A 14,831-nucleotide genomic window follows, 5' to 3' on the forward strand; every position below is an offset into this window, starting at 1 on the left:
GGGCAGTCAAGTTGGGGGAAGTGCTGGCAGGGAGGTGAGGCCGTCTTGGCGGGCGAGGCGTTGGGAAGCGGGGCCGGTTGGCGAGGGACGAGGCGGGCGTGCCCGGGCCTAACCGTGCAATCCTGGACAGAGTTAAGCTAATCTCAACGCGTTGGTTGCAGCGTGCTTAGACTGGAGTAACTGTGGTTAGGATTGCACCGGGAGCCGTTTGGTCGCCCCTGCAGCTCCACGCAGGTTTTAATTCACTTTATTTTCGTATTTGGGCTTATATAAGGTCTGTGTCTGTTCAGTCTTGCGTTGTGTATTTATTTTAATGCGCTTAATCCTATGTGTATTGTTTAATTGTTTTTTTTTCCGTATCGTGTTTGCATTTTAAGCTTATTGTATGTAATTTTATGTTTGTTATTTGTCATTTTGTTTCATGTTTGTTTTTTTTAATTCTTTTTTGGCTGATATTTGTATGCTGTTTTACTTGTTATTATGGTAGAAAAGAGCAAGAGTCCAGTAGCGCCTTAAAGACTAACAAAAATATTTCCTGGCAGGGTATGAGCTTTCATGAGCCACAGCTCCCTTCTTCAGGTACAGCTAGCTTTCATGAGCCACAGCTCACTTCTTCAGGTACAGCTAGCTTTCATGAGCCACAGCTCACTTCTTCAGGTACAGCTAGCTTTCGTGAGCCACAGCTCACTTCAGATACAGCTAGCTTTCGTGAGCCACAGCTCACTTCTTCAGATACAGCTAGCTGTATCTGAAGAAGTGAGCTGTGGCTCACGAAAGCTCATACCCTGCCAGAAAACATTTTTGTTAGTCTTTAGGGTGCTACTGGACTCTTGCCCTTTTCTCCTAGTGCAGACAGACTAACACGGCTACTCACTGGGAATTAAAGACAGATGGGTTCACATTCCAGCTGTATCTGAAGAAGGGAGCTGTGGCTCACGAAGGCTCATACCCTGCCAGAAAACATTTTTGTTAGTCTTTAAGGTGCTACTAGACTCTTGCTCTTTTCTACTACTGCAGACAGACTAACACGGCTGCCCACTGTGAATTACTTTTTATTATGTGTGTGTGGGCTATTTAATTTGTTGTTTCATTTCATATTTGTTTTTTTTTATTCTTTTTTGGCTGATGTCTGTATGCTGTTTTACCTTTTGTTATGTGTGTGCTATTTAATTTGTTTCATTTCATATTTGTTTTTTTTCAATTCTTTTTTGCCTGATACTTGTATGCTACTTTACTACTTATTTATTATTTATTTATTATATTGCTAGGCATAGATATTCCAGTTTTGTCTAGATAGTTCTTTTTAATTTTTCTTTTTCTTTAATTTTTTTTTATCTCAGTGTGACATTGTTTAGGACTGGCCATACGAACAGTATCATTAAAGCAAGATATTCCAGTTTTGTGCCCATTTAAAGCAGTTGGTTTACAGCAAATTAACTCTGCCTATTATTACAGCATTGAACTTTTCCTATAACCTCGCAGCTTTCTGAAAAGTTCTCTGCTTGAACTTCTATTAAAATGCTTTCATTTGCCGCAGACTATCCAGCCATGGTTCTCACTAATTTGAGCAAGATGACTGGACTTCAGAAAAAGACGGCCTGCATCAGGAATATATGTATACTAGCTCACGTAGACCACGGTAAGAGGAACTTCCGTGCATTGAACAATAACTCTCATTGATCGCACAGCATCTTGAATCTTTTTGATGAAGATGCCTGGTCCTAAACAGGCTTTGTGCCGTGAAGTTGGTTGGTTACTGCCTTGTAGCACCTCTCTTGTAGGTGGCAACTAGATGTGTGTGTGTAAAGTGCCTTCAAGTCACAGCCGACTTATGGCGACCCCTTTTGGGGTTTTCATGGCAAGAGACTGTGGTTTGCCAGTGCCTTCCTCTGCACAGCAACCCTGGTATTCCTTGGTGGTCTCCCATCCAAATTCTAACCAGGGCTGACCCTGCTTAGCTTCTGAGATCTGACGAGATCAGGCTAGCCTGGGCCATCCAGGTCAGGGCCGGCAACTAGATACATGGCTGAATAAACATGTGTACCGGCAGGTGTTGATTTTGCCCACTTGCAGGTTGGCACCTGCAGAAGACCCTGCTCAAATGAGCAAAGCAGATACGTCTTAATAAACTAGTAGCTAATAAATGGTTTTCAAATTTGGTTTAACAGTTTCTGATATTGTAAATCCCTCTTCATTAAAATTTTTAAAATAATGTAACTTGTGTCCAATGGTGCGGGAAAGAAAAAAGATGCAGAAGTTCAGTAGGGCAAGCGCTCAGATTGCTGTGGTTTTCCCCTGCAAGACTGCGTGTTATGTGCAAGTCTGCATCCTAAACCATCCTCCATGAGCATGTGTTGGGAGCAGGGCTGAGAAATAGTCTTCCTGACTTGCTAATCTTTGTGTGAGCAACAGTGTTCGAACATGAAGGGGCAGGTGTGGATGAAGGTTTTCCAACTGTGGCAGGACTAACCTGTCGCTCCAGCAAAGAGAAAAGGTAACTGTGTAATTAATAAGTAGGTTGCAGGTAGGGCAAACAGACCAGTCTGTAATGCCCATAACTTTTTAACCCTTGATTATTTATGTCATTTATACCTCACCATTCTCTCTGATGGGGACCCAGAGTAGATTATGTCATTCACCTTCCCTCCCTTTTATCCTCATAACAACTACCCCTGTGAGGTAGTTAGGCAGAGAGTATGTGACTGGAGCAAAGTCACCCAGTGAGCTTCCACATCAAAAGGAGGGATTAGAAACTGGGGACTTCCAGATCCTACTCGGACACATTGATCAAGTCTGGGGGTTGCATGAACTCTACAATATTATTCCATGTGTGCTTTGGACATGGATTGAGGAGAAAAATTGTAAATGCTAGGTAGGGGATATGTCCGGCAGAAGTGTTGTTTCATGCCGGTTTGTGCTTTTTGTCCTAACGTCTTGTGTTTTGTTTTTTGTTCCCTAGGCAAGACAACTTTAGCTGATTGTCTGATTTCTAGCAATGGAATAATCTCCAGTAGACTGGCAGGAAAGGTACACGATTTTCAGTTTCCAGACTTACGTTTTCTCCAGCCACACTTTCTCACATGCAAATCATTCATTTTGTTCTAATTCGCACAGCTGAGATATTTGGACAGCAGAGAAGACGAGCAGATTCGAGGAATTACAATGAAATCCAGTGCAATTACCTTGCTGTTTGGGAAAGGTAATGTAGCTAGTGTATTCTGTGTATAGCATTTGGGTTGTGTTTATTAAGATCAAGAAATTTCCAGTACAAATACTGCTGAAGAACAAGAAGAGTAGGTTTTTACACCCTGCTTTTCCGTCTACCTTTATGGCATCTCAAAGCAGCTTACAGTTGCCTTCCCTTCCCCACAACAGACACCTTGTGAGGTAGGTGGGGCTGAAAGAATTCTGAGAGAGCTGTGACCAGCCCACGGTCACCCAGCAGGCTTCATGTGGAGGAGTGGGGAATCAAGCCTGATTCTCCAGATTAGGGTCTGGTGCTCTTAACCACTACACCATGCTGGCTGGTGCACAGGATGGGTCTCCCTGTGACCACCGAAAAGGGCTGTTCTGGGGAATCACAGGACCTGCGTGGGCAAAAGCAGAGTAGAGTGAAGGGTTGTAATGAAGTAGGAATAGGTTGAGAGAGAAGGGAATAATTGGCTTGATCTGACCTGTTGTATATGAAACCATGTGCTATAACTGCCTTCCAAGGGGGCAAGTATGCTTGTGAAATGCTCACTTTTAAAATAACTTTTTTCTTCTTCTAGATGATCAGGAGTATCTTATCAACCTAATAGATTCCCCTGGCCACGTGGATTTTTCCTCTGAAGTGTCTACGGCTGTCAGACTTTGCGATGGTTGCATTGTTGTGGTTGATGCTGTGGAAGGAGTCTGTCCACAGGTGATGGTGGGGGGAGCATATTTGGGGGGAAAATAAGTTAAAATGTTCTTAAAGGCAACAACATCTTCAGCTAGGGGAGACTCTGATAAACCTTGTGCAGTGGCTAGGGTGTCTTGATCACTGAAAATGTTATGAAGGTGGTGTGTGAGGTCTAGGGGTATGTAGTCAGCAGTCTGGAATCTGCATAAGACAGAACGGAGATCCAGATGTGTATCAGCCTCAGTAAGTTTTGGTTTACCAGCAGTAAGAGGGATATCTTCATTAGTGTAGCTACAAGAGCGAAATGTTCAGAACTCAACCTGCATCAGGGTTCTGATTCTCACTTTGTTGAGGGGCATACCTGTTTCTAACCCTTGTTCCTCACTACTGTGCATAGTGGTGGTGCATAGTTCTGAAAAGTAGTTCTAATGCACCCTGATTCATTTGCATCAGGCCACCTCTGTTTAGCAAGGTGCTTGCGTTTGCCAGTTCCATGACATTATGTCCTTTCACGTAATATTCTCCCTTTTTTTTTGCTAGACACATGCAGTTTTGCGACAGGCCTGGCTAGAAAACATTCGTCCGGTCTTAGTGATTAATAAAATAGATCGGCTCATAATGGAGCTCAAGTTCACGCCCCAGGAAGCCTATTCTCATCTGAAGAACATCCTGGAACAGGTATGCTAAAAGGCTGAACGTCTGTTTTATAATCAGCTGAAAGGTTGAGGCTTGCATAGTAGAAAGAACAGCAAGTAAACCAAGGCCCCACTTGCTGTCCCATTTGGACAAGTGTAATGTAGCCTTCATGGGGCTATCTGGGAAAAGTTTTCAGGAGCTTCTGCCGGTCAAAACCACAGCTACCCTTCAGTTGCTATCACAAGCATAAAGAATGGGGAATATGAGTGCCAGAAATATCAAAGATAAGCAACAAAATGTATCCATCATACTGTATACTAATTCCAATTTTTAATACAATTTCTATATATACATTATATATATATGTATGTTACAAATAACAAATAGTTGTTAATTTTAGCAACTATGTATAACATTGTTTAAACTGATATAAATACAGAGTATGTTTCTACACTAGTGGAAGCAGTTTTAATTCTGGCGGTCTTAGTCTGACTTATTTATTATTTATTATTTCCATTTGTTACCCCGCTCTCCCTGGCCAAAGCCAGGCTCAGAGCAGCTTATAGAATATAAAAATCTTATTAATCAATAAAAGTATTAAAACATTTTAAAATGGCCCTATAAAATCGTATAATCACTATACTAAATTACCTAGGCGCCTCTAAACATACAAATCACAATACAACAAACTAGCTAGGTGAGCAGACGGAAGGCGCCAGATGGAATAAAAGGTGTTACTCGAAGTGGGGAGGTTAGGGAGGCCAGCCTTTATATATAGGAACCGTAGCTGGCCTCAACCATAATACTCCCATAATACTAGAACGCGGGGTCATTTGCTGAAGCAGGAGAGAGAGATTCAAAACAGCTAAAAGGAAGTATTTTTTTCACACAACGCATAGTTAAATTGTGGAACTCCCTGCCCCAAAATGTGGTGATGGCTGCCAACTTGGAAGGCTTTAAGAGGGGAGTGGACATGTTCATGGCGGAGAGGGGTATTCATGGCTACTAGTTAAAATGGATAGTAGTAAAATGGATAGTAGTCATGATTCATACCTGTTCTCTCCAGGATCAGAGGAGCATGCCTATTATCTTGGGTGCTGTGGGACACAGGCAGGACAATGCTGCTGCAGTCGTCTTGCTTGTGGGCTTCCTGGAGGCACCTGGTTGGCCACTGTGTGGACAGAGTGCTGGACTTGATGGGCCTTGGTCTGATCCAGCAGGGCTTTTCTTATGTTTTTATAAGCCACTTCTGGGGTGTCGCTTACTGTTTCAGTTTTGATAGCACTGCTGCTATAGTAGGTGCTGTATTTCCATGGTTGGTGCTGTATTTCTTTGTGCGTCAGCATAAAATTTAGGGGATGGGCTTTGACGTCAACCACAGTGAGAGCCTATTTAGGGTCCAATAGGTGGCACCATAAAGCTAGAAATAAATCAGAGGAATATCTTTAGGTGAATGCCATCACTGCGACTCTCTTCACTTCAAAAGTGCTTGAAGAAAGGGCTGAGAAAGACACGGAAACTCAGCTGACGTCTGATTCTGCTCACAGAGACCAAGTGTACGACTGGAGTGCGGGTTTGGAATGCACCGACGATTCGCACCTTTACTTTTCGCCAGATCAGGGAAACGTGGTATTTGCCAGTGCGATTGACGGCTGGGGCTTTGGGTGAGTTACTGACTACCAATCGGTGGTTTGTTCTGATTTTTCTACTGAGCCCATTGGACCCTCAGAGTGGTCATTTTGTACACATAATTATTGTGTGTGCAAAAAGCTAAGTTGTTGCCATAATTTCTTATGGTGTAGTGGTTAAAAGCGGTGGAGCCCAATCTGGAGAATCAGGTTTGATCCCCCACTCCTCCACATCAGCGGCGGAGGCTAATCTGGTGAATGGGATTTGTTTCCCGTGTTTCCTTGGGCCAGTCACGCTCTCTCAGCCCCACCTACCTCACAGGGTGGGTGAAGTCAGGAGAGACTAAAGGTATGGGAAGAAAACAGGCAGTTGAATCAATCAATCAAAGAGCCAGCATGGCGTAGTGGTTAAGAGCGGTGGTTTGGAGCGGTGGACTCTGATCTGGAGAACCGGGTTTGATTCCCCCACTCCTCCGTATGAGCGGCGGAGGCTAATCAGGGGAACTGGGTTGGTTTCCCCACTCCTCCACATGAAGCCAGCTGGGTGACTTTGGGCTAGTCACAGCTCTCTTAGAGCTCTCTCAGCCCCACTGACCTCACACAGTATCTGTTGTGGGGAGGGGGAAGGGAAGGTGATTGTAAGCCGGTTTGATTCTTCCTTAAGTGGCAGAGATAGTTGGCATATAAAAACCAACTCTTCTTCTTTTGATGGGGAAGCCATTTTGCTGTTCTGTTACAGGGTCCTGTAGTATACTTTCATTTTAGGATGCAAAGTTTGTGTGTGTGTGTGTGTGTGTGTGTGTGTGTTAAGTGCCGTCAAGTTGCCTCCAACTCATGGCGACCCTATGAATCAATGTCCTCCAAAATGTCCTATCTTTGACAGCCTTGCTCAGATCTTGCACATTGAGGGCTTCCTTTATTGAGTCAATCCATCTCTTGTTGGGTCTTCCTCTTTTCCTGCTGCCCTCAATTTTTCCTAGCATGATTGTCTTTTCCTGTGACTCTTGTCTTTTCATAATGTGACCAAAATATGATAGCCTCACTCACCAAGCTTTCGTGGCAGAGGGGAGATCTTTATATATATAGATCTCCCCTCTGCCACGAAAGCTTGGAGAGTCATCTTGATGCTGTCAGCCTAATCTGTTTTGCAAAGGGGTTGTCGAGATGAAAAGGAGAAGGGGAAAACTATGTACACAACCGTGGCTCCCGAGTTGTGGAGAAAGGTGGGGCATAAAGGAAATTAAATGAACGTAAGACCGTTTAACTTCTTAAATCGAGCGTCACATTGATTTGTTATAACCTGCCATTTCTGGGGTTTTAGATCTGTAGCTGCTCATTCACACATGCGAGTTTTCATGTAGAGTATGTGAGCGAACCCCAGTCACCATAAACCGGATCAGGTGTTTGTGGCCTGTGGACGCTTAGTAAAACGACCAAGTGTGTCTGGAGACGCCATACATCGGCTTATTCCTGCTGCCGCCACTTTATGCATGCGTCTGTTTCCCAGGCAGAATGTAGCTCCGCTTGTCAAATGTGTTCTGCCCGGTGGCTTATGTCGGTTGACACAGATGCCTTGCTGTGAAAATCCTAGTCTTTATTTAGACGCGCTCATTATCAAGAACTTGCTTCCTTTGTTTCCAGCATCGAACATTTTGCAAAGCTGTATAGCCAGAAGATTGGAATCAAGCCATCAGTACTGCTGAAGACGTTGTGGGGAGACTATTACCTGAACGTGAAAGCCAAGAAGATTATGAAAAGTGACCAGGTAGTGTTGCTGAGCTCCTCTTTGGCTAACCCTAAAACTCATTGCTATTCTCTTTGTGTTCCTGTCTGCCAAGGTTTGCAAATTAACTGGCAAGCGGTTGATTAAAATAGGCGACAGTGCTGTTTTATATTTGAAGAGTGGGCTTTTAAACAACAGGAACCCTGGTTCAGTGAATGCTGCCCATCCACAGATTCTCTTGATGTGGCCCCATTTGTAATGATATACACTGGACTAGAAGCAGGGCACAGTTAGGCTCTTTGTCCCCTGTGACAGCCATCCACACATGAAGCTGCCTTATACTGGATCAGATCCTCGGTCCATCAAGATCAGTGCTGTCTACTCAAGATCGGCGGCTCTCCAGGGTCTCAGGCGGAGGTCTTTCACCTCACCTACTGCCTGGTCTTTTTAACTGGAGATGCCGGGGATTGAACCTGGGACCTTCTGCATGCAAAGCAGAGGCTCTTGCACTGAGTTTCTGCACCTCCCAACCGATTTTGGTATGGGCCAAACGAATGTGTTTTCCGTCCTTCTTAGTCCTCCCCCCCCCCATGACAACAGGTGATTTGATGCTGTCAAAGTCAACAGCCTCTGCTGGCTGATTGCTGAGTAGGTGTATACCCAGCACTGTGCGGGGGACAGATTGGAGGAAGCTATGTGTTTGTGTGTAAAGTGCCGTCAAGTCGCAGCCGACTTATGGTGACCCCTTTTTGGGGTTTTCATGGCAAGAGACTAACAGAGGTGGTTTGCCAGTGCCTTCCTCTTCACAGCAACCCTGGTATTCCTTGGTGGTCTCCCATCCAAGTACTAACCAGGGCTGACCCTGCTTAGCTTCTGAGATCTGACGAGATCAGGCTAGCCTGGGCCATCCAGGTCAGGGCAGGAGGAAGCTATGAGCAGCACATAATAGGCTTCCCGTTCCCTGTTGTAGCCTTGTACCATAGCATGCTTGGACGGGGGGAGGTCAGTGCTCTGCCGTACCTTCAGGATATTCCTCCGTGAGCTTTCTGTTCACAGTGGGCTGGGTTTAATGTCCAGTTTCTTTTGAAAAAAAATATTGAGGTGGGTTCTGCAGATCAGAATGCGCTTTTGTGTCAGAAGGTAGCCCCCCCCCCCCGCACTTGCCAAACATATCCATGGGATAAGCCCTGCTGGTTGGGCCAGTGGTCCGCCCAGTCCAGCATCCTCTTTCCAACAGTAGCTGGTCAGATGGTACAGGGAAGCCCACAAGCAGGGACCCGTGGCCTCAGTTTTTAGGTTCTGGCTGCTCCCCAGCTTTGAACACTTGGGGGGGCATGCTGACTCTGAATCTGGAGGTGTCACTCAACTTTCGTGGCTCATAGCCAGCCACCGGCCGCCTCTCCTCCATAAATTGGCCCAGCCCCCTTTAAAATGTTATCTAGACCAATGGCCATCACCAGATCCTCCCTGGAATAATGTATTTTATTTTCTTCTAGTCGAAAGGGAAGAAGCCTTTGTTTGTGCAGCTGGTTCTGGACAACATATGGAGCCTCTACGAAGCTGTTATGAAAAGGTAAGCAATTGCCCCTAAATCTGACTCTTACTTCCCTACTGCCCAGAGGGGAACCAAAGCTGCTAGCATCATTCTCCAGCATGGGAGGGGCTGTGGCTCAGTGATAGAGCATCTGCTCGATATGCAGAAGGTCCCAGGTTCAATCCCCGGCATCTCCAGATAAAGGAACCAGGCAAATCAGTGATGGGAAAGACCTCTACCTGAGACCCTGGAGAGCCGCTGCCAGTCTGAGTAGACAATACTGACTTTGATGGACCAAGTGTCTGATTTAGTATATGGCAGCTTCATGTGTTCATGGTGTAGTAGTTAAGAGCGGTGGTTTGGAGTGGTGGGCTCTGATCGGAGAACCGGGTTTGATTCCCCACTCCTCCACATGAGCAGCAGATGCTAATCTGGTGAACCGGGTGGAATTCCCCACTCGTACACACGAAGCCAGCTGGGTGACCTTGGGCAAGTCACAGCTGTGTTAGAGCTCTCTCAGCCTCACCTACCTCACAGGGTGTCTGTTGTGGGGAGGGGAAGGGAAGGTGGTTGTAAGGTGGTTTGATTCTTAAGTGGTAGAGAAAGTTGGCATATAAAAACCAGCTCCTCTTTCTCTGTTACATCCTCACAGCAACTCTGTGAGATTAAGTTAGGTTGAGACCACATGACTGGCCTAGGGCCATCCAATGAGCTTCCTTGGCAAAACAGAGATTCAAACCTGGGTTCTCCTAGATCTTAGTCCTACACTCTAACCCGTTCATGCCGCTTCTTCCATACTTATCCACGGCTGTGTATTTGTTATTTAAGCCAAATATACTTTGGGTATCAACTCGTACTGGGATCCGTTACTGGGTATTCATTATTTATGCCAAATATATTTCAAAGATCAACGCATAGTGGAGGTTTTTCCATTTGAAAGTGCGGGGGTCGGGTGGGATGGCCCACAAGTCACGTCTGTTTGTGGATTGTCGTGATGTGGAATCAGGAAGATTGTGCGTGTTTCCTGTTAACAGCATAGCTGAACTCTCCTCTTTAACCAGTGAGCTCGCGGATCCTCGCCCCCTTTTGTTTGTGTGCTAAAATAGGTCATTCGTAGGACCGCTGTATCTGCATCTCTCTCTTTCTGTGGTTTGTTTTTTTTTAGAGATAAGGAAAAAATTGATAAAATAGTCTCCTCTCTGGGACTGACGATCGGCGCTCGTGAATCACGCCACTCAGATCCGAAAGTTCAGCTTAGTGCCATTTGTAGTCAATGGCTGCCGATATCCCAGGCTGTTCTCTGTATCCTTGAAGGAAAATGCTGTTTACAGTTTATTGAAAGGTTGTGCTGTTTCCTTGGAGCCCGGCAAAGGAATGAAGTTGGGGACGAGGGAGTATCAGAGTTTTATCGGGCCCAACAACCTCCTGCCTATTTGCATTATTGCAATCACCAAGTCAGGGGGAAAGCTGGAGCCACAGAGTGTGGAACCCTCATGCTTTTATCAGCAATGAATTCCTGATCTCTTCCCCACCCCCTTATGAGTTTCTTAGTACCTCCAGAAACATTCTTCACACAAGGCATTTTCAAATTGTGGAACTCCCTGCCCCAGGATGGCTGCCAACTTGGAAGGCTTGAAGAGGAGAGTGGACATATCCATGGAGGAGAGGGCTATCCATGTCTACTAGTCAAAATAGATACTAGTCATGATGCACGCCTATTCTCTCCAGGATCAGAGGAGCATGCCTATTATAGTAGGTTCTGTGGAACACAGGCAGGATGGTGCTGCTGCAGTCGTCTTGTTTGTGGGCTTCCTACAGGCACCTGGTTGGTCACTGTGTGAACAGACTGCTGGACTTGATGGGCCTCAGTCTGATCCATCAGGGCTTTTCTTATGTTCTTATATTCTAAGGCTTTAAGAGGGGAGTGGAGATGTTCATGGAGGCGAGGACTATTCATGTCTACTAGTAAAGATGGATACTAGTCATGATGCACACCTATTCTCTCCATGATCAGAGGAGCATGCCCATTATATTAGGTGCTTTGGAACTCAGGCAGGATGCTGCTGCTGCAGTTGTTTGTGGGCTTCCTAGAGGCCCCTGGTCAGCCACTATGTGAACAGACTGCTGGACTTGATGGACCGTAGTCTGATCCAGCATGGGCTTTCTTATGTTCTTAACACAGGCAGGACAATGCTGCTGCAATTGTCTTGTTTGTGGGCTTCCTAGAGGCGCCTGGTTGGTCACTGTGTGAACAGACTGTGGGACTTGATGGGCCTTGGTCTGATCCAGCAGGGCTTTTTGTATGTTCTAACATTCTGCTAGATCCCTGGATTCCATCTCAGGACTCTCTAATGGGAAGCCCTTGTTTTAGGGATACCTTTTTGTCTTGCTGTACCACAGATTACTGGATACTTGTCTATGATTTTTACACCATTCTTTAAAAAATGGAGATAGCTGAAATGATTAATGAATGGGGCCAGCTTCCATTACTGTGTATCCTTAACACCGCAATTTAGCGATGGTCTGTAATAAACTTCCGAGCCCTCTCGATATCACCGTCGAGAGAGTGGAAAAACTGATGTCTGTCGGGGCGAAAGCGTTTGATTCTTTGCCACAAGAAACTCAAGATCTGAAAGACGGTGAGTAAATATCGGCAAGGCAATTGAAGGGTGTACTTCAAGAAAAGGTTCCGTGTAACTGGAAGTCCCATTCAAGCAGGGCTCCTTCCACAATTGTTGGTGGGAGGGGGGGGGAGACACACTGGATGTCGTAAACTGTCTTGTAGTAGCATGTAGAGTGTCCTAAAATATGTTCTGTTTTGAAATCTGGCCAGAATTCAATCTTGGGTGTCTTAGAGCCACACGTACGGAATGTCTCGCACAAGTTGCGCCCTCGGGTCCCCTTAGTAGCTTGCTGTTTGACAAATGCATAGGAAACCAGAGATTCTGTGACCAGACCTCAGAAAGACGTGTAACTCTTTCGTTTTATGTTTGCTTAGCGTTTATGAAATGCAGCAGTGAAGAAACTGCCCCCGTCATTGTCTTTGTGTCCAAAATGTTTGCAGTTGACGCTAAGACATTGCCACAGAACAAGCCAAGGTGAGAAAACGATGCCTACCACTCTGATGGCATTAGACGCTTAAGTCATAGTGATCTGGTCTAAGATTCCTTTTTTGGGGGGGTTTGGAACTGAGAAAAGGGTTTGCCTCTTACTTTCACGGTTTGCTACTTCTGGCAAGAGCAACATGGTAAACCGTGGAGGCTGACCCCATTTCATACCAGCTCATCAAAGTGTTGGGTTGAATCCCACCTAGATTTCTGCTGGTGCGTTTGTGTGAGTGTTGGGGTGTGTGTGTGATTTTTACAGATTCCTCCCACCCACTGCACCCAAAATGCCCTCCTGAAATGCTGCTCTAGGGGGATAGAGAATCCCAAGGAATCATTTAGGGAGGTAACCAAAGATCTCCCGTTGGTGAAAATCATCCCTTCCCCTTGCGCCTTTGGAAATCTAGGCAGGATTTAAAGCTGTTACATTTGTGTGCTTTAAGAGCAAAAGAGCCAGCATGGTGTAGTGGTTAAGAGCAGTGGTTTGGAGCAGTGGACTCAGGTCTGCAGAACCGGGGTTGGATTCCTTACTCCTCCACATGAGTGGCGGAGGCTAATCTGGTGAACTAGGTTGGTTTCCCCACTCCTTGGCTGACCTTGGGCTAATCACAGCTCTTTTAGAACTCTCTCAGCCCCACCTCCCTCACAGGGTGTCTGTTGTGGGGAGGGGAAGGGAAGGAGATTGTCAGCCGGTTTGATTCTTCCTTAAGTGGTAGAGAAAGTCGGCATATAAAAACCAACTCTTCTTCTTTGTAGGTAACATAAAGGTGACATCAAAGCTTGTTAAATTTAAGAGGGCTTCTTTTTTCATGTGATGCACCTTAATTTATACAGAGCTAGTCCTGATTCTTTCAGGTGCTTCTCCAAGCCTTTGGCAGAAACGCTTTTGTTTTTCAAGGTGATATCATGCTGGTTGCTTTTGAGTGTGCTGTAGGACCTGTATAGGTTGTCTCCTCTCCTCCTCCCTCCCCACACCCATTGGGTCCAGGGGCAGGCACTAGGTTTACACACAGGCAATTACTCCACTGCTGGGCATGTATCTCACTAAGGGGAAGATTTGCAAAGGAGAAGGAAGTCTTTGACTGAGGAGGGGAGGGGCCGTGGCTCAATGGTAGAGCATCTGCTTAGCATGCAGATGGTCCCAAGTTCAATCAATCCCCAATACCATCTCCAGTTAAAGGATCTGATTAGTAGGTGATGTGAAAGGCATCTGCCTGAGACCTTGGAGATCCACTGCCAGTCTGAGTAGACAATACTGCGATGGACCAGTGGTCTGATTCAATATAGGGCACCTTTCATATAATCCTCTGCTGAAGTCTGCTTACTTATAGCTGGTTGCCTGTTCTTCTCCCAAGCTGAATAATACCGTTTTGGCTTGTGTTCTCACATTGATCTTAAATGCCAAGGTTAAGATTGTTGTAACAGTGGTTCTGCTTGTGAGTAAACATGCCTGTTTAATATTTTGGGTCCTGAAAATGATTGAACTGTATAGAAGAGGTGCTGTGGGATGTTTTAAGATCTCAGCCCCTGGATATTGGGTGTGTGTTTTTTCCCATTTAAAAGGTTGTTTCTGGTTTGAATAGACCGCTAGATGGTGCAATTCAGCTGTTTGTATGTTGAATTTGCTGTGTTTTTGTAGCTACCACTGTATGTCTTCATCTCTACTTAAATCAGCAGGGGGGGTCCCTATAAACTAAGGATGGAGTTGTTATGTAGCAGGTGCTTCTCGGCTACAGGTAGTGGGAAAAGGGAGTGGAACAAGAAGTCAGTTTAGGACTAGGCTCTGAAAATCGCTTTTGATGTAGATCTTTCCTGCATCAAAGTGCTTGGGTGGGTCAGTCGTTTTAACTTTGCACATCTTCTCTCTGTGTCTTTTCCTTATTTTTAATGCAAAGTTGAACTGGGAAGATTGTACCAAGCATGCATTTTTCATGGCCTCTAGGAACTGTGTAATTATTCTGCCTTGGACCCAAACTCTAGCATCATCATCATAATAAAATAGTTCAATCTTCCACAATAAAAGAATTGTATGCAATCACAAATTAAATCCATACTGTGATTAGTTGAAACACCTAAGGATAAGTATGTATCTCCTATGAATAAATTGTGTTAACCTTTCTTGTTAGAGCGATTCTCTTCTTCATAGCCAGATAACAAAATTTCGCCATTACACAAGATACCGAAACCTCCTTATCTTCAAGTAAATATGTGATCAGGTCTGACTCCTTAAACCCCGAAAAATAGTTCAGATGCTTAAGCTGAGTTAGCAGAGGGGAAATAGTACTTGTTCTAACATCAGAGTACGATTCATCATGCAGTACTG

General features: G+C 45.2%; 1 protein-coding gene across 1 annotated transcript in view; it reads left to right on the forward strand.

The window, feature by feature from the left end:
- Window positions 1–1,538: 1,538 nt before the first annotated feature.
- The window catches only part of EFL1 (elongation factor like GTPase 1), a 47,446-nt gene continuing 34,153 nt past the window's right edge, over window positions 1,539–14,831 (forward strand). The window contains exons 1-11 of the mRNA XM_056865728.1: window positions 1,539–1,639; window positions 2,960–3,027; window positions 3,115–3,199; window positions 3,771–3,904; window positions 4,424–4,561; window positions 5,969–6,183; window positions 7,789–7,912; window positions 9,367–9,443; window positions 10,570–10,706; window positions 11,921–12,043; window positions 12,403–12,502. Coding sequence (XP_056721706.1) covers window positions 1,549–1,639; window positions 2,960–3,027; window positions 3,115–3,199; window positions 3,771–3,904; window positions 4,424–4,561; window positions 5,969–6,183; window positions 7,789–7,912; window positions 9,367–9,443; window positions 10,570–10,706; window positions 11,921–12,043; window positions 12,403–12,502 — 1,292 coding nt within the window. The 5' untranslated portion in view covers window positions 1,539–1,548. The remainder of the gene's footprint in view (window positions 1,640–2,959; window positions 3,028–3,114; window positions 3,200–3,770; window positions 3,905–4,423; window positions 4,562–5,968; window positions 6,184–7,788; window positions 7,913–9,366; window positions 9,444–10,569; window positions 10,707–11,920; window positions 12,044–12,402; window positions 12,503–14,831) is intronic.

This window comes from Euleptes europaea, chromosome 20 (assembly GCF_029931775.1).
Source record: "Euleptes europaea isolate rEulEur1 chromosome 20, rEulEur1.hap1, whole genome shotgun sequence".
In the NCBI taxonomy this organism is placed as follows: Eukaryota; Metazoa; Chordata; class Lepidosauria; order Squamata; family Sphaerodactylidae; genus Euleptes; species Euleptes europaea.